The sequence below is a fragment of the Streptopelia decaocto genome, assembly GCF_964273445.1.
Source record: "Streptopelia decaocto genome assembly, chromosome: 4".
Taxonomy (NCBI): Eukaryota; Metazoa; Chordata; class Aves; order Columbiformes; family Columbidae; genus Streptopelia; species Streptopelia decaocto.
The window spans coordinates 24397497-24417466 of record NC_138658.1 but is presented as its reverse complement, the minus strand read 5'-3'; the positions used below and the strand labels follow the sequence as shown (position 1 = coordinate 24417466).

General features: G+C 41.8%; 1 protein-coding gene across 1 annotated transcript in view; it reads left to right on the top strand.

The window, feature by feature from the left end:
- AFF1 (ALF transcription elongation factor 1) overlaps positions 1-19970 on the top strand; it is a 102766-nt gene that overhangs the window by 44648 nt on the left and 38148 nt on the right. Inside the window, exon 4 of the mRNA XM_082051617.1 lies at positions 18737-18781. Coding sequence (XP_081907743.1) covers positions 18737-18781 — 45 coding nt within the window. The remainder of the gene's footprint in view (positions 1-18736; positions 18782-19970) is intronic.

Genomic DNA, 19970 nt, shown 5'->3' with positions numbered 1-19970 from the left:
TGACGTGCTGTGCTATCTCCAAAGCTCAACTATACCAATATGTCAGTGTTTGAAATAGCATTTGGAAAGCAGTGGTATTCTTGCCCTGGTGTAGCACTCAGCATAGTCTGTTTCCTATCAATTATGCATATCTTATTTGTTTCCTTGCGTGGTTGTTGTGGGCTTTGAAGTTTCAGGTCTCATTTTTCATTTTCACTGATGTCTAATGATGTCGCTGTCTGAATTATTTTTATATCTCCCTCCCTCCCAAGCTTTAGTTGTCAGTTTTCATCATCATAATGATGAGTGTTTATTACTTAGACAATAAATTAGTGCTTTTTTTTTAAGCAGCAGAATATTTTCATTCCCGGTTAGAAAAGGTGATATTACTACCTTTTTGATCTGCTTCTTTTCCACATACTAGTTTCTGTTTCTAAACTGCATTAGCAGCGTTGCATTTTCTCACCAAATTGTTCAAATGGTCCAGCGGTTCATAAATGTCATTAGATATCGAGGTGCTCTTTTTGCATGCAGTCAGGTGTAGCAAATAGTGTGAGACGTGATCTTGGCCGGCCGTACTGCTCCGAGTAACAGGTCTAGCTGCGTTTCCCAGAGAGGCTCTGCTGTCAGCCTTTGCATGTACCCAACCACATGGAAAACAAACTGCAGCTGCCCATGGACGCGACTGAGTGTTTGTTTTGGGCCTGGGAAGGAGCTGCTGCTGGGAAGTGTCCTCTGTTCCCTCCCTTCCTCACAGCTGCGTTCACCTCATAAAAAGCATTACTGCTGTCTATGAGTCTTGCTTCTCCGGGGTACTGGAGTACGCTTCGGCCTTTTCTACTTATTCTTCCAAAAGAGCTTTTCTTTAATTGAAAGAGGAAAGAAGAAGTGTGATGTTTGCTTTGGCTGCTAAGGAAATAGAGCTTGATAGCGTTGGACTCATGGACTAATTTTTAACTGGTTAGTCTGTTTCAATATTTGTAAAAGAAATAAAACTTCACCTGAACTTACATTCCCGTTGCTTACAGAAACTCCAGTTTGGGTGACTTATCCGAATGTGTACTTTCCTTTCAAGAGAAATAGTAATTATCACTATTTAATATATTGTCGCATTGTTTAAATTATGCCACAGGCAGAAATATTATCTTGGCTGTCTTCTTAAGCTTCATTTAGTCAAAAGGAAAATATGTCAATTAAAAAGAAAAACAACAACACAACAAAACCAAAACAGAGTTAAAGTTTTCAGAATATCTATTTTCCTCTTTTGCTGCTTGAATGTAGAATGAATATCAGCAACATAACAATAGCTTTTCCTTTTCTTATGACATGTTGAGAAAATTACATTTCTGTATTAGCAGAACTTTTGAGAGAACTTATTCCTCTTGAACCAGAGCCTAAATTCAAATATTTGTTTTAATGCACTATTGTATTCAATAAACAAAGCACCCCAAAAGGGAAAAATTCCTAAAGTTCAGGCATCAAGCCCACAGAAATGCATAAAATTTTGACCACTTCCCCATGATTTTTAAGACTGATTACTGTATATATTCAGAGGTATTTTTCTGTTTCTCTAAAACAAGCACAATGGGAGGGTGAGCGCACATTTTAAAAGTCTATTGTAAAATAAACAATGTGCAGAACAATTCCTTATTAACACTGTGATATGTATTTATTTTAAAGTTTGTATTTTTTTAACATGGCATAAGAACACTAGAGGTTTTTTTTAATAAGCCTTATGTACATTGCACTTTGAATAGTAGTGGCTTATGAAGAATGCTATAGGTTTTGGAAGATGAGGGGGTGAATTAATGTAACAGAAGATAAAGTCATGTCAAATTTGGATCCTGCCAACCTTCTCCTTATGAAAGGAATATTTTGGTTCTTTTCATCAGCCTGTCAGCTCATTGTTGTTCAGACCAAGTTGCAATTCAGGCTCAGTTGGACACCATCTGTTTGCTAAAGGTGAAAGGTACAGTGTTTCCAACCTGAATGTTTTCACTCGAAGGACGCATTTTACTGAAGGCACCGTTGGCTGTCGTGTTGCCTATTTGCAGTTTTGCGTTGTTAATCCTTGGCTGGATGTGTTGAAATAATGACCGTCTGTGCTTCACCCATGCTAGGGATGCGCCGACTTCCCTACCTCTGTAGTCTGCAGGGTCAGCTCCATTCCTTCATCTCTCTGCTAATACAGAATTCATGTTACCACAGAAATACTATGTGCATTTTCATAATGAAAGCAAGAAGAGAAGCACCGTGCTATTTATTTTCCTGTTTGCTATGGTAGCAGTAACCCCTTGGGTGTGTCCTACTCTGTCCCAGACATTTCCTTGGAGTCCCACAGCTTGTGTGTGCAGGGATGAGCTTGTCATCCACCTAGCAGGAGGTTGTTTGGGGATTTTGCATGTGAAAATATCTCATGTAGAGACTTTGCCTTACAGGACACAAAGAACAAATTGCAGTACACAAAGGTGTTGAACCCAACCCATCGTATGACTAGAAATTATTAACCTGCCTGCTGACACCCCTGAAATATTTCAAATAGTTTTGAATATTTTGACATTGATCTGTGGGAACATCTCACACAAATCATCATATGAGCATTCATTTATGAAGGAAAATACAGGCAGTGAAACAGTAACACTGAAAATCTGGAAATTAGTATAGTGGGCGAGAGCCACAAGTAATTAAGTCTTCTCCAGTTTGCTGTCTTCAAAAGCTGCTTCAGGGAAAGATGCAGAAAGCTTTTCATTAGGCTGGGGTTGGCTGGTGTCTCGGTGATTCTTGTAGCTATCTCCTTTTGGTCACATTTTAATTATAAACAATTCAGATGGTATGTTAAAGAACCAAAAAAGCCACTTCTTCCCTCCAGATTAGACAGACAAGAAAAGAAACAGTGAGCTGGCTCTCTCCTGTCCTCTCAGCATCGCTTTGTTTGCTGACAGCTGTGTGAGCCTAGGAGGGTGATGGCCCATAACCTTCCTAACGCCCTGACTTTGAAGGATCGCTTCTCAAATGCCAGCCAGCTACGTGAGCTCAGCACCTCCTGCTTTGCTTAGCTGCAGATAAAAATTATATGTGACAGCTCTGCAGCACTTGAGCCCAGCCATAAAGACTTTCTGGGACTTGGGAAGACACTATCTGTGATCTGTAAAAATGTCTTCCAAGGATGTTTGTGTTTTGAAATTTAGGAGGTGAGGGTCTTCTACATACAGATTTTAAATATTAATTTTAGACCAGTTGTTCTAGGTGCAGCATGAGCAAAGCAGGTCCTAGAAGGCTGTGTCTGGCCTTGACCTCTGTACCCACCTGGAAAACAAGCTGAGGGTGCTGTGGGCTTTACACTGAGCACGCAAAGCTGGTGGCTGAGGAGAGGTTGAGAGTGTCTGTGTGCGTGTTGAGCTGAGTAACAATAAGACCCTCTCAGAAGCAGGCCTTGTCGGCTTGGATGCTGCTTTTACAGCTGAAAGTTAAAGTTAAGCTACTTCAACAGATTGTTTTTATATTGAAAGAGTGACCATGTGACCGGAGACAAGACTTGATGTGGCTCCCACTCTTCTGTGGCAAGATAGGGAAGCCTTCTAAGATGTTGGTCTAATAGTCATTTCAGGGAGGATAGTTTTCATCTGTGTATGTATGACTGAAAAATATGAAGGTACGCTGTTCTCCCAACCCAAAACCATAAAATCTAGAAATATTCTGTTTGCATTTAGGTCAGTTATAAAATGATGGTGAAATTTACTTTTACAAGCAAAAGGCTATCCTACTATTTTTTTCCCTACAGGTTAAGTGCCTTGGTTTGGAAGCATGGAGAAATATTCTTAAAGTTCTGTTAAGGTTTAAAAATAGCATCTGGGCTCTTTCTCAGTTAAGAACTTTGCTTTTATAAGGAGAGAGAGGAAACTCCTGTCCTCTCAACACACATTTTCTTCTTTTTTTTTGTTTCTTCTTTGGGACAAGTGTCCCAGGCAGCAGCTCAGGGCTTCTGCTGCTGCTCCATGCTCCAGCCTGCCTCTTCAGTTCATTTTGTTCTCCAAATTTTTATTTGCAGTGGTGGCAATGCAGAGAGGTGGCATGGGGTACTGTTCTTCTAAACATAAAGGGAAATAAAAGGTCTTGGTTCAGAAAAGCAGTCCTGTTAAGTATTAAAACAGTGCAGGAGCCTGCATCTCCAAGTCTTGTTTACTGAGTCATTAAGGGGAAATGAATCAAGTGTCACCACTGCCATCATAAATCAAACTCGGTTGGTTTTCCAAGGGAAAAGTAGTGTTTGGAAAGGGAAGAAACTTCTGAGAGATGGCAGCAGTTAATTATCTGAGGTGATCCCCAGAACGACGGGATACCTCTCACTACTAAAAACCCAAGTTTCCTTGATGGTCTTAACAAATGTACTTACTGTTTTCTTACCTTTTTGTTGAACTCAAATGAAGATCAGGCTCACAGTAGGGGGTTTGGAAATGAAGTGTACCATCTGTAATAAAGTAACACATACTACATGGCTGTTGCTGTGGAAGGGAAAACGTCCTAGTGCCCAAAATGATGGTTGACATCCAAGTCAACCTGCCCAAAGACTGTAGTTCCTGATGTGACTTGAAGTTATTTCCAGTATGAATACCCAGGGTTTTGTGATGCTGGTGCCGGGTGTTTGTAAGATATACGGTAGTGGTCAAGAATTGGATGGGAAAGAGTGGAGGTTTGGAAGTGTGTGCAGGCTTTCAAAAGTATTGATGGATTTAAAATTTTTTTCTTTTAAAGCTGTTGATTTGAGAACCAAAGTGCATCCTTTTTATACTCTAGTATTGTTAACAAGTATCTTAATGTGCAGATTTAAAACACAACAGACCAAAACCCCTGAAAGTGGTTGTGCTTGGCTTGAGTCTAAGTGAATAGTTTATTTGTGAAATGCTGTTTGCTTTTAAGAGCCTAATTCCTGCTGGTGTCCAGCAAAACCTGGGTCATTAAATTATTAGATCACTGTATGAAGTAAAGCTAAAGCTACTGAGAAACTCAAAACCTTTGAAACATGTACCACATCATTTGAGTTTCCTCACTTGTGCTGCATATTTATTTAATTATGGCATTTTGTAGTTTTGCAATAGCTTTGCTGTAGTTGATGTATCACTTATGCAGATATATCTATTAGCTTTGATACAACATTCTTACTAACGATCATGTATTAAATTTTGCAGGTAACATTGATGCACCCCTAATGGATGTTTTGATGCCTTTTTTTTTTTTTTTTTTTTTAGAAAAATGTTGAAAATAATTATCTTTCAACCAGATCTGTGCTGTTTTTTCCTCCAGCTCCCAGAATAATAATACCACAGCTGTGATTTCTCCTCCTGCCCTGCTTCTTTCCTATGACTGTAACAGCAAAAATTCATATGTAAATTTAGTTATGTCAGGAGAGTACATGTGCAGATTTATTTGTTTATGTGACAGATATTATGAAGAAAAATCTCCAGTAATACGAGTTCTGATTAGGTCGGCTACTTGTAATAGCTTTATCTGTATCAGTTGCAGTGACCAGCTTTTTTCTGGAGTAGTCTGGGAGTCAGGTTACTCAAAATACTGTACGAAGTATATCTTATAGCGTGAATTGCAGCAAGGTGGTATTGGAAATTAGAACATACTTGAAATAATGGCTTGTTGTTCTTACTCATATCATCAGCACTTAGATTGAAAGACACCTTGCATTCTGAATGAAACACGAGGACACAAGACTCAGCCTGTTACAGATGCAATACTTATGGATTCATGTTAAGCAGTATTAAAATCTTCTGCTGGAGAGACTTTAAGGAGACAGTGGCCTATTTGAGGAGATGAGAAAGTTTTGTATGATCATGGGGTCGGAATTATTGTGAGGTACTCTACAGGTGGTAGTTAAAATGGGGAGGTACTTTTGCGCAGAAGTTCCTTACTTAAAGCAGTTTACTACTGAAATAATCAGCCTTGGTTGGAGTTCTGGTCTACATGGCTATATGTAGGTAGTGCTGCATTTATGCTTAGTTTGTTTGGATTTCAATTATATTATTATTAGGTGAAGGCTAACAAGTGATGCAGGAATTGCTTTCAGCAACTCAAGATTATTAAAGAATCCTTTATTAAAACATATCAACAGTCTGTTGCCCCACAACACAAAACCCGTTGCTCCTTCAAAGGAGGACAAAATAGTGATTTTTTTTTTTTTTTTCTGTGCTATTTGAGCACAAGGAGGCCCATGCATTTATTTTTAGATTGAGCAAAATAATCCATCTCAGAGTTAGAAAAGCGTGTAAAATCTTTAAAGAATGTTTTATTTCCTCCAGGCACCCACACAGGAACACGACAGTACAACCATTGTTTACTGAGCATTTTGATGTAAAAAACGCTTAAATTGCCAGGATCATTCAGTGTCAGGCTGAAGAAAGCAGGAGTTTAGAAGTTCATGGAAATGGTTTGATTTGTTTTGAAACCCGGGATGAGGGTGGTGGCAGGCAGGAGCTGCTGGGCTGATGCCGGGGCAGAAGCAGGAGGGTGTCTGGTGGTGCAGCTTTTGTTTCGGTGAAATAACTTCAGCGTTGCCTTGGAAAGAAGAGATGCGGATGCAAACGGGTTAAGTGTGCTTGCGAAACCGTCCTCCGGGGACGTGGCTACGTGCAAACTGCTGGTGCCCACAGAGGACCTGAAATAGCACCCAGAGAAATTATATTAGAAGGCTCTGGTGGACTTTGAGACTGGTGGGTTGGATTTGTAGTCTGCGATGAAGTCTTGTGTGTCAAAAACAAGCAAGCAGCATAAACGTAAAGGTGAAAGCAAATGCATTTATAATGTAATTTTGAAGATTTTGTCCCACTGGGTAGGGGAGAGCCTTTCTGTTTGTTTCTGTTTTAGTGCACATAAACTGAAAAGTATAACAGGGTTTTTGTTTTCCATGAACTATAGAAGTAAAACAACTCTGTAAGCAATGGCCAGCAGATCCGCTTTAGCTTTGCTTTGATTTGCTGGAATTGTTCCAGTCTCGATGCATTACATTTGAGAACTCAGTTGGTGAGAGGGCAGACATAGGATGTGTTACTCGTTTCTGCTCATCCTTCACCAATAAACCCATGCAGCTGGGCATCTGAAGCTGGGATAGAATGTGAACAAATGCATCCCCCAAACATGTATTTTTTACAGCTGCTGCAGTGTGTGGTGCCTTGTTAGTACTGCACTAGAACCAAGTTTCTTCTCTCTCCGCAAAGATAGCCTGATAACAAGGTTTTTATAAAATTGGTTTTCTATTTCAGTTTTCTTTCTGTTTCATTTCCTCTTTTTGTCCTTTTCTTTATATCTGTGTCTCTTTTGTTGTGGTGGTTGTGTTTTTGTTGAAATGAGGCAACCTTTTTTTTTTTTTTTTTTCCTGTGCTGAAAATTATGTGTCTTGCGGTAATTTTTAACCTCCTGTGAAAATTAATCCTAGTCTTAGGCAACCTGCTGAGAAAATTGCCTTCCCTTCTCATGGGTTTTTCGTTCTCTGACAGCAGCTTCCTGAATTTCCTAGAACAGCTCAAGCTCCTGTTACAGGGTCTGTACTTCCAAATAGCATCTGTGCATTATTTTACAGGATTCATGAAACCTCAGGCAATATTCTGCATAACAGAATGGCCTTTAAAATCTGTGGCTATAATTTATTAAGCCAGTTGTTAAGGACATGTTTAGCTCTGTACAATTTGAGATTTTAAACAAATGATATCAGCAAAGATTTCGCAACTTGATAATAAAAGTTCCTTTCTGAAATTTTTTAGCTTAGTACAAAAATAGCACCAAAGAAAACCTAAATGTATGCAAGTACTCCCACACTTAGGGAAGGGATGGTCTCATCCTTAAAACATAGCTTGTTTCCAAGCCTTTTTTGTCTGATTTGTTGTTGACTTAATCCAGACCTCACAGGCAACAGTACAAAGACTTTCTCATCTCATTAAGTTTTAGCTCAAATTCCATATTTTTCCTTTTAAAAAACTAATACTTTTTTTTTATTATTATCTTTAAAAAAGAAGCTAACAAAAAGCTCAACTGCTACAATTCTTGAACCTGAAAGAAACTGGAAGAAAATCTTGTATTAACTGCCTGCCTCTTTTTTATTCTATGCCATTTTGCTGCTTTGATTTGCTCTTCATCAGTGTTGCAGTTTCCCACGTGCAGTCGGTTCTCCTGTGTTTTGTAGGGGTCTCTATTACCCCAGCAGCTGTGTTAGTGATGTTTTCCCTTTGCATATCCTTGCGAAAACCCCCATGTTTACAAACGCAGTTGACACGTCTGAATAATTTTGACTTTTATGTATGCGCATGCTAGGTTTTGGGTTAACCATATGCCCTTTGAATTGCCTTCTCCTGCTGCTCCCGAATCCCCGCAGCGTTGCAGATGGTGCAGGAATGTGGCGGAGAAGCTCCTCTGCCAGCCGGGACGCTGCCGCACTTAGTAAAGCCCTGCAGAGCGCCCGGGGCTTGTTCTGTTCTGTTCTCAGCGCCGTGGGCCCCGCAGCCCTGCAAAGAGGTGCCAGCTGGCTTTAAAGAAATCTCTGCTCCTTGTGTGTGGGCTCTTTGCTGATCTCGGTCCTCCACCAGCGATGTTGGTGCAAGATTTGCTTTAGACTTCAAGATCGGGTCACTCTCAGGCACTGAGGAGCCCACCTGCAGGCATGGTCACAGACAGAAGCTGTTTGGTTTCTCCCTTGGTAGGTGAAATCAGGTTCACCTAAGTGGTTGGTGGTGCCAGATCTGAACAAGTTGCATTGTATTAGAAGGTGTGGATGCTGATAAAACCTGTGGGTTGGGAAGAAAAATGTGGTTTTATGCCTCAGAGAGCTGTTGAGGGTAATAAGTTTCATTAGTACGTCCTGCACCAAGTCATCACTTTCTTTTGTTTCCAATCTGTTTAGCTGCAAGCAATTAAAAAAACCTGATCTGTAGTTCAGAGTACTGAGACAAAAACAGTACGTTGGACCTAGGTTAGGGCATGCAAGAAGAGATGGAGTGTCGTGACACAATGTTACCCATTTGCATACTAAGGAAAAGGAAATTTGCTGGTAGCAAAAAGTACATTGATCCCATGGGAAGTTTTCTATGTGTCTTTTTGAAAATCTAAAATACCCAGTTCGTGAAGTTTTAAAAATCATCAGGTGCAGCATAAGAGGCACTTCAGATTTGTAAAATGCAAAGAATTGTAACACTTTTCCTACTGCAGTTCATGGCAGTTTCACCACTGTAGGAGCTGGGTTAAGCTGTGAACTGTGTGCTTCCAGAGATAACTTTGACCGTAGGCGTTTGGCTCTGGATCCAAAAGCTTTATAAGACATTGGCAGCTATGTAAAATTAAGACCTTTGCTCCCTGCAGGTGTGCTGAGCATTAGTAGGAGTGCACTCCGTTTCCCCTTAGCTGCACCACTTCTGGTGTTCATCTGGTGCTGTGGCTAGGTGATCAAAGGAGCTGAATCAACAAAAAGCAAATCCTATGCATAAAACAAAAAAGCAGATGATTGTCTGCCAGGTGAAGTCCTGGACAGGTACAGTAAAATTGCTGGGGACGGAGCCACCATGTGTTCTGCAGCCGCCAAGGGCCGTCAGACCTGATCCTCCAGCCTCAGAGCCGTTTCTCCTTCAAAATTATTTTTGTTTTGTCTTCCCTTCTTCTCCCTGGTTCCCTCCCACTCAAGGGAAAAACCTCAAAAGCATTGAGTCTTGCTTTCAGTGACTGCTGGGGGGGCTAACTTGCTTGCCTGCCTGAAAGACTTGGGAAGCTGTTTTTGGACTCAAGGCTGCTGTTTTAGGTGGGATTATTTTACAGCGCTTCCTTTTGTGTTTTCTATCTGAAAGTCATTACTGCTAAAACAAGACACATCAAAATGTAAAGCTCACAGGCATGATGTTGTTAGCTTTATTATCTAATTTGTCTTTCTTCGTAGTTCTCCCTTACCCCCTTTTTTTAAGTGTGTCTTAAAAATTGTTATGCACTGTAAGAAAATTTAGTCTAATTGATTGGATACTGTTTGAAAGATGGTTAGGGAACCTCTGTATCTGCAAAATAAACCCTTAACTGGTAGAGTTAGAAAAACTTTTGGCATGATCTCCTAAGAAAGGGTTCCCCTGCATTTGGGAATCAGTAAGTGTGTGAAAGAGATCTGTTGAACAAGTGCACTGTGTTTGCAGCAAAATATAAACATCTTTTAAAAACATGCTTAACGACCACCCATGCTGATAGTTTGCTTGCAGGCTGGTGCCTGTCTGACTATAAATGATTTTAATCACAAATGTGTTCACACAGCCTTCACATTTGTTCTGAGACATGCTCTTCTGAATAGATAACTAGAAAATTGTTGCTTCAGGTTTCCCTGAGAGCAGCTTTGTCACCCCATCCTCTAAAAAAAGGCAGAATAAAGTAAGCCAGGTTTCAGATCATTGGACTTGTCTTTGTATCATGGATATATTTTAATTTGGTTTGTGATATGGAACATGTAAACATCCTTGGCAGAGAATCTGCTTGGTGTTTGGTGTTCCTCATGATAGCATGCAAAAATATTTATGTATTTATGTGTTTGTTTTGATCAACAACACAATTCAAGCTTCACATTTTGGCAACCTTTTTCAATATGTAGCAGAACATTATTGCATCCATAGTCAAGATTAGTAGAAACTTGTTTAAAATATGTCTTGTCTCATTTGTTGACTAGGTCATTTTGAAAATGTGCTCTGTGTGTGCATGCATCTCACGTACGCCTGTAGTATGGTGAGGGTGGGTTTCTAACTGCACAAAAATGCGAGTGGAAAGTTGCTTTGAAGAGTAAACTAGCCTGTTATCCCTTGCATGATGGTGTGCGAGTAGGGGAGTCCAGCTAATGTGCAAGATTTCCTGCTCTTGGCTGGTTGAATATGTACGGGAGAAGCAAGGACAGGATGGTGGGTTTTGGTCCCGTTTTTGTCCTGCCTGGTGTTTTCAAGCAAACCCTTCATGTGTATGTAGTTTTGTGATCTTCATTGCATTCAAATGGCAAAAGCCTGGGCAGTTGACAAGAAAAAATAAATTTAAAGATAAGTAATATTAGTAAATGTGATAATAAATGGGAAGCAGCTGTACATGTGAAAGTGGTTTTTGTTTTTTGTTTTTTGGTTTTTTTTTAGCATGAACAGGTGACGTTCTCTGCTTATACTCTGCTGATAGCTGCAGTGGCAAAGCTCTCATTAGGAAACAAAGAAAACTGACAACACAATGAAGGGCGATGAACTCGTAATTGGCTTTTCTTATCCTTGCTGATCTGCTGGCTTGGGTTTTTCTCAGCACTAATAATTTAGTCTGAAATTGGACAACGAGCGGTAGCTGGAATACTTGAGCTACGCACACGGACACATTGCAAATCCTTTTAGATGAGGAGCAGATACCAGGCAGTGGATGAAATGCAGACGTGCTGTAGCTGCTCTTCAGCTACCCCGCCTGGCTATCTACAGGCAGTGGTTTCACCTGTGATGGCAAAGCACAAGGGCTTGTTTGTGCACTGGGTGTCAGAGGGGCAGCTCCAAACGGGCTGTGACAGCAGAGGCATTCAAATAAGCAGCCGTGTGGAAATTACGGAGATGAGAAGGAACAGAAAGGTCTGCAACACCTTAATGCTTGCCCGAAAGGCAGCCCGTATCCGTTCCAGTTAATGTCTGCTTCCAGACCTCCCATCCTCATCTCTGCATGAGTTATACGTTGTTACTGCCGCTGGCCTGGTTTGAGCCCACGCATCTCAGTGGTGCCAATCAGTGACCTCTGAAATAATGCATGGCCAGCTCTCTCTTGGAGACGATTTTTTTTGACAGTCTGCTTGAAACTATTCTGGCACGGCTTCCTGACAAGGCAAGCTATTTAAAACCCAGGGAGAAAGCTTCAACCCCCTCCAGTTCCACACGTGCGAGCCGTACAGTCCTTAAGCTCCTTTTGACACACGTGGCAGAGCAGGATAAAATTGTGTGCTGTAATTTTTAATGGAATGCCTTTTAAAAAAAGAAGCAACCTTAGAAGCTCTTCAACCCCATCCTCATTAGAAAAAAAAGTCACTGCTTATTCCTTGTAGTATCTATGGCAAAACCTATTATTTGAAAATGCCCAGTTTTTGAGTTTCCCGGCTTTGGCCAGTGGTCCCTCCTGCTGTGACAGGCTGGTGGGTGTCACTGTCAGCAGGAGAAGAGCTCTGTGTGGGGACAACTGATGCTGTCCCTTCCTTGCATTACCCCCGGGCTGGGGTACCACATGGCTGCTGGTTACCAGTCAGGTGCCCACACATTATCATGGCCTGTGGAGCATCTCATTTGTGTACCAGGTGGTTCATCGAGCAGTTGAGTCCAGTTTTGGGTGATTCTTATTGTCCCAATTTCTTCATTCATCTCCCTTTAGCATATCTAAGAGAGCTGTGCAAGGCTCAGGATGTGAGCAGAGCCTTGTGCTCATGAAATTCTGTGGTTTTTTTGAATTGCTGGCGAAGAGGGGGACTTGCAGGTACTTCTGGGAGTTCCGTCGCACAGTTGCTATGCAGCTTGAATTGAGAGCCTGTGCAGATTTTAAATTGTTTTCTAAATGAAGAGCTCCTTTCTCTTCTTTTGTGGGTATGTGCACCTGTGCATTTTTGCAAGCCTGTTGTAGTAAAGGCAGACTGGTTCCTCATAGAACTTCTAGGGCTCCTTATGTTAGTGTAGATGCTTGAAATTATGTGGGCCCCGATCCTGAAGTCCTTTTCAGCTCAGGATAAAAGTAATACTGAATCCTTCAGTGGCTGGTTTGTTGTTGTTGGCGGGGTTTTTTTGTGGGTTTGGTTTGGTTTACTTTTAATGGGCAAGGTTAAATCCCATTGCATAGTCAAATCAGCAGATTGCGTGCTACCCAAGTTCGTACGGGAAGGGCACCATGCAAAATCTTTCACAGCCAAATATTAATAGGTGCTTTAACTGTTAATTTGGCTTCTTTTCAGCTCCTGTAGCATAAGAAAAGCTACTGTTCATGTGGTTAAATGCATTATGGTTCAGAAGACAAATATTTAACTTCCTCAAAGGAAGCAAAACTCTCCTCGTCTGGTCAGCTGCAGGAGGCTGTCATGTAGATTGTAATTCCTGCAGGTTTCTAGCCTTTTAAGTTGTTTATGCTCCGACAAAGTGAAGGGACCATTAATGTTTTTATCACTCTAGTAAAGAAACTGCATTAAAATTTACCACCTAAGAATGTGGTATTAATATACATTTTTGGTTTCTGTAACCATACATTGGCTTTCTGGATACATTATTATGTTGTGCTGTGTGCAAGTGAGCAGAAAAGGAGTTGCTGGAATCTGTAGGAATTTATCAATTAATATCTCTGAAGTAAGTTTCTCAACTGTGTTTTGCCAGCACGAAAACGAGTATGACAGTGTTGTCTGAAAGGGGGAGACCTCATTGCTCTCTACACTACCTGAAAAGAGGTTGTAGCATGGAGGGGGTTGATCTCTTCTCCAGAATAGCAAGTGATAGAACAAGAAGAAATGACCTCAAGTTGCACCAGGGGAGGTTTAGATTGGATATTAAGAAAGAATTCTTCACAGAAGGGTTTGTCAGGCATTGTAACAGGCTGCCCAGGGAAGTGCTGGAGTCACCATCCCTGGAGGTGTTTAAAAGGTGTTTAGATGACGTTCTTAGGGACACGGTTTAGTGCTAGAATTAGGTTAGGTTATGGTTGGACTCAGTGATCCTGAGGGTCTCTTCCAAGTGAAATAGTTTTATGATTCTATGAAAGGACTCTGTATGACTCTGTCATTCCCCACATTGTTATCTGGGCATATGTGTACTTGCAGATATGAGAGGTTTCCAAAGTAGTGTATGCTAAATGATGCTAAATTTTGGTAGATGCTAAATGAAAGTGCTTAACTCCTTCATTCAGAAATCCAAAACAAAACAAAAAAATCCCACCCACCCCACCCTGAATTACCTCTTTTATGTATCTGAACTTTAACAGGTATCTGCATAGTGATTTCTTTTTGGCTGAGGTCACTAGTAGTGAGAAAAAAGGAAAGGGGGAGAGAGTGGATATGGCATTTGGGTGTCACTGGTCTGAGCTGTTATGTTGAACCACAAGGTTGGATCTGGCAGTGTCTCACCATTTTAATAGCATGTTGCTTGTTATTTAGTAACTGAGGCTTAGAGGTCATATTAATGGTAGTATCTGCATTTTTCTGTAGGCAAAATTTATTTAATGGGTTTGCTTTATGTTTATCCAGCTTTTTGTTCCAAAAACCTTAGAAACAAACTTATTCTTGATATTCTAAAATGTCTGTTTTGCCAATTAAGTCTGTGAATCCTCATCAAAGAGATACTTGATTTTATTTTGATGACCTTGTTAAACCTTTCTTTTTAAGCTTGCAAGGAAGTCAACTATTAAATTAGCCTTGCAAAACTTGTTATGCAAATTAATCAATCCAGATTCTGCTCTCATCTTATGTTGTCAAATAATTTCAAATCTATCCCTTAATTTATGTAACAGGCATGAAACATGTTACACAGTCTGTGTCTAGCTGTTCACTGGGATTTTTTTGAGTGAGCACTGCAAATTACAAAGTGGTATTATAGTTTCTTCGGCCTGCTCTCTTAAAGTAGTTTTCTGGCTTTCTGAACAAGATTTCTTTCCAAGTTATATCTATTTATTTGACCTCTCCAGAGTATGTGCCTGTATCAGCAGAGGAGCTGGGCTGGAGTCTTGGGCCAAATGTGAGAACCCACCCACAGCTGGATGTGTGTCTGAGCTCTGGGGGTGCTTTCTGCTGGGGGAGGTGTAGCTGGAGAGATGTGCTCCTCTGCATGCCTTTTCAGAGGCGGTGACATCACTGGGAGTTGGGACTTCACTAGAGCAAAACCACATTTGGCACATAAATTCATATTATTGCTCGGAGGGGTGGCTGTTGCTGAAGCACAGCACCAGTTTGGATGGGAATGTTGGCATTAAAAAGCAAAACTCAAACACCCAGTGACTCAGTAGTTCTAGATGTCCGTAATTGCAAAAGGCTTGACCTCGGCCATCAGAATGTTTTGTGAGTGGCACTTGGAGGTGTCTGCATCGTTCCCAAACTGACAGCAAGCATGAATGTGGCATGAGGAAATCTGAGCTGGAGACTGTACAGATGACAGTGTCAGCCGGAAAATGTGTGCAGGGCTTAAATGGAGTTGTCTGTGTGGAGTGTGTTACAGCATTCCCTGTAAAGGCTGCAAAACTGCTAGCAGGAGTAGACAGTAATGTGTAATATTTAATCTTCTACACCCACAGTCCTCAGTGGAGCTGATGTCCTTTCAGTGATTTCTTTGGCTTTAGGGCTTTTTAAGTCTTCTTCAGGCAACATTGTATTTCTCATTTTCCCTTAACTCTTTTCTTAAAACTGGCAAAAGGACAGCCCTTAGCTGCTGGGTGGTGATTGTGGTTTCATGATAGTTGCCAGGGTGAAACAAAACCAAGATGTGACTTGAAGGAAACAAAGGGGGCAAATAATTACTCAGCATGCAGAAAAGCCCAGCTCCTTCGGCCGCTGCAGGCGCAGGTTGTAAGAGACGGGGAGCGCTGGGACATCACAGCTCGGATGGAGTGATGGGGCACAAGGACTGTGGTTTTCTGCAGCCTCATGGTAGAAATGAGAGTCTCAGTCCTACCTGAGACATAGGAGGGTTCCCTGGTGCAGTCACATGGCTCTGCCCAATTCCCTTGTAGTTTTGGCACTGAAAAAAAAATTTCTGTGTGTTTCCAAACAGTCTCTGATATTAATCTCTCGAGCAAGTGTTTTACCATGTACTTGATATGGGTACTGCAAGTCTGTTTGTGGGCAACGGTTTTGTTTGCACATTTTGTTGCACATTTTACTGCTGGTGAAAGTGTCGTTCAGTTTTTCAGTCTTACAGTGTAGCGGGATAGCAGAACAGAGAATAAAGATGGCTGAAAACCCATGCTCTTCAGGGAGAGTCTCTATCAGGGGTGTAAGTTTCATAGTGTATCTTATCAGTAAACTGTTAGCCAAAGACAAAAGCAATCCTGAGCATCCCTGACGCTTTATGTGCTGTATCTCTCCTGCACATATTTTGGGGGTGTGTACTTAAACCTTGTGTCATTTAAAAAAAAAAAAAAGTCTTAGTGCTGCCAGTGCAGGCTTGTGCAGTCCTAGTTCAGTATCATGTGTTTTCTTTACTTTAAATTTTGTGCCCCGAAAAAGAAAGCCCTTTCTGCTAAGCAACTGGACCTGTGAAAAACAGCACACAGTCACTGAGCAGTGATCCTCCTGACTATTGCACTGTAAATACTCATTGTATGTAAACCTGTACCAATTCCAGAGCCTCATCAAGCTTATCTGAAAGGACTTCAGGAAGGGATGTGAGTTGTTTGGGAAGGATAAGAGACATCCAAACTGGCTGTTGCAGATGCTCTCTGACTCTCAGGTTAAGTGAATTCCACTTTTGTCATCAGTTATCACCTCATAAAACTTAAGTTTCTGGAATGGGAGGAGCAAACAGAACTTGATTTGTTGCTATTGATCCATTGTAGAAGGAGGTTTTGAATATAGTCCAGGCAAGGGTCTTGATTTCTTATCTGTTTTGTGGGAAGGATTTTTATTGTGGTGCTCTCACAGGGTGTCTCCAGAGCTTTCTGAACTAATCTGCTTGTTGAATGCTGTTTTTGTGAGATGCAAGTTTATTTACCAGTCATGAAATTAAGAAGTAACTTAGGTGGTTGAGCTACTGGGTTAAGGTTGCTAGGAAGGAAAAGAAGGATCTCTTTTTTGCACCATGAGCTGTGAAGTGTGGTAGAAGTTCCCTGCTCTGTCCTCTCCAGTCCCTCCTCCTGCCTGCTGTGGGTGCTCCTGCAAGCCTGGCTGGATCCCAGCGCCTCGCTTTCCCTCCTGTTACTCATCCAGCTGTGCCTCAGCTTCTGTTTGTGTTGGGGTAAGTAAGGTCAGAAGCAGCTATCCATGCATGATTTTTTGAAGAAAAGTCAAATCTTTGTCAAGTGAGCACTGCCTCGATGAAAGCTTTATGTAGACTTAGACAAATGACGTTGCAGGGGAAAGAGATTCCTCATCTCCTCTTCCCCCTCCAATATAAATAGTGCAACATATGGGAAACAGATGAGTGACCTTTCTATGAGAGCACTAAGGACACTTCTTGACTTTATTATAGTGTTTGCTTGCTTTGCTGTTTACCTTGTCTGGAGAAGATTCTTTTGATCATGCACTGTAGTTCACAGTCCTTTTCCTACAACATGGGGATCATCTTCCTGGCTTTCCCTTTAATCAGTTATGCAGATTGCTGGACATTTCCATTGAATTTCCTATTTATAGGCAAGAAGCTGGTCTTGGATGTACTTTGCTGGTTATAAGTACTCGGCTGCAGCTGCATCCACTCTGTCCAGGAGCATGGCCGCTCACTTGGCAGTGCCATTACCCTTGTCCCCACGTGCCTGGGGAGCAGGAGGTGTTCGCTGGGCTCATCCCAGCCCTGTCTTGCTCAGCAGTAACCACACTGCCCATGCGTGGTGTTGTGTGCAGGGGGGTGTTCTGCCAGGAGCTGCTGAGTGGTTTTGCTGATGCATTAAAAGCAGATGTACATGTTTGCACAAGCTGCAATGTCTACTCTTTGTTCCATAACTGGCAAATATTAGAATTGCTTTTGCTTTGTACTCTTCCCCAGAGTTTTGTCGTGCTGTGCTTGTGAGCCTGGTTGAAGGCGGCTGTGGGTGCTGCTGGGGCTGTTGACTGGTCCTCTTCAGGTGATGTTGGTGGAGGACCAGGGTGCTGCCATGGGGCTGGCCTCTCTTCAGAGCTGCTCACCATGCTTGTGTTGGGGAGGCCCTGCCAGGCAGTTGTGTGGGGATCACCGCCTGGGCTCCAGTGAAGCATAGTGGGGTCCATCTAAACATGAGGAGAAAGTTCTTTCCTTTGAGGGTGCCAGAGCACTGGAACAGGCTGCCAAGAGAGGTTGTGGAGTCTCCTTCTCTGGAGACATTCGGAACCCACCTGGATGCATTCCTGTGTGATCTGTTATAGGTGACCCTGCCTTAGCAGGTGGGTTGGACTACATGGTCTCCAGAGGTCCCTTCCAGCCCTAGTCATTCTGTGATTCTGTGAAATGGTTCGGGGGAGTTGCAGGGGCAATCCCTCCATCTAGATTATATGCAGCCTCTTTCAGGCATTACCATGTTACTCCTACCCAATGGTATGTTCAAGGTTTTATTCTGAACTGCGCAAGTTACAGTTGTATTGCTTTTCTGTTTTTAATGGTGGTTGATGTTTCCATGAGTCCAAGAGCTGGTATTCAAGGGCCTGGTGCATAATTTCTCCAATTAAAACCACCTCTACTTTGCCTTCTCCAAGTTTGGGTCTTTATACTGGCTATTTTTTTCTGCTGAGTGCACATGGGTACTTAGAAGGCAAGTCATGAAACAAGGGGAGTCCTGTCAGCTGAACAAACATCATCGTTTAACAAGCTGTTTCTCTTTATGTCATTTCCTCAAGAGGTGCTGTTTGGAGACACTTTCCTTCTTTTTCACCTTTCTTACAATGTATCTTCTACTAAAGACTTGAAAACCACAGGCTTTGTAGAACCTTAACTGCCTTTCTGATGAGCTTTTAATTCTTACTAGCATTTTATTATTAATGAGCTTCCATTAAATGTATAGAACCGTTGGTAAGCAAATATTTGATGAGCGCATCTCTTTGTCTCATGTCAGTTGGTAAAAACAAAGCAAACTCATGTTCCTTCTTTTTTTATTGTAGCAAAACTTCCCCAGTGATGTCCACTCCATTGAAGAAATTTTGAAGGTGGGTGCTCTTAAATAATAGGTCTTTGTGTTTGCTTACATTTTGCACGTGTTTAAGTAGCGTGTGGGAAAAAAAGTATAGCTGTGCTTCTGTTAGCAGATGTTACAATAATTAAAAGTGTTTCTCTTGGTACAGTATGGAGAACTAATGAGAAAAGTGAAACCAGCCAGAGCTGCTCCTTCATCAAGTCAGGGGTTTGTGTTAATGAGCACGTGCTGGATGTTGCTGCCTCTGGTCCATGCTGCCAGCTCGGGCAGCCTGGCTCGGAACAGAAGCATGCACCTGTCCTTCCCATGGTGCTGCCGCTTCTCCTTCGCTGTTGTTCTAGTCCATTCCTGCAAAGCTGAGCTAGCTCTGGTGCAAAACTACCTCTGTAACCCTGTGACAGAATGGGCTCTGAGCAGCACATGGACACTCAGTCGCTGGGTCTGAGTAAGTGTCACTCATCCACTGTACATGGTGTCAAAATTCACTGTGACCTGCAAGCCAGTCATGCTGATGCTGAGAAGACAGCTCCTTGATGTCAAGTGTTATTCTGAGACACTGAGGTCCTAATGGAAGTGTTTGGTTTCTGTGATTCACTTCCCTCACTGGTGCTTCAAGCTGCAAAATCCTGATGCTTTTATTGCTGTCAGGAAGCTGTCATTGGGTAGTGTTTAATCTGAAAGGTACCTGTGCCCAGGTGCTCACTAGCTGCTGCAGTCTGGTTGGTGTTGCAGTACAAATCCCCTGCCTGGAAGTATTACATCCTTTTCTGTTCCATGGGACACCCTGTTTTCTTGCCTATTGGTGATGTATAAACCTATTTCTGTAGCAACTGCAGGGAAGCTTGCCCAAAAACATGGAGAGATGTAGTGCAATGTATTGAGGAGTTTATCACCTATGGAAAGATTGCACAGCTACTGAGGGAAGTGAGCAATGAATGGAATGGTGGGAGGGGAGAAAGGAGAAAGCAGGAATGGGAACAATGCAATCAGATAGCTAGCCAGGTTAGTTGTATTCTGCTTCTAGGTCTTGCACAGAAATCCCTGTAGATTGCTCTGACTCCTGCTTGTTAAGCCAAAAGTAGCAATTTGGTTGTGTTCCTTGTAAATCTTTGCGTTTTATGTTATACCCATAAATAAGAAAACCAGAGACACTTCTGAGCTTTCATATTTGTGCCTTGATGAAGAAAGTAGCAATTGTAATT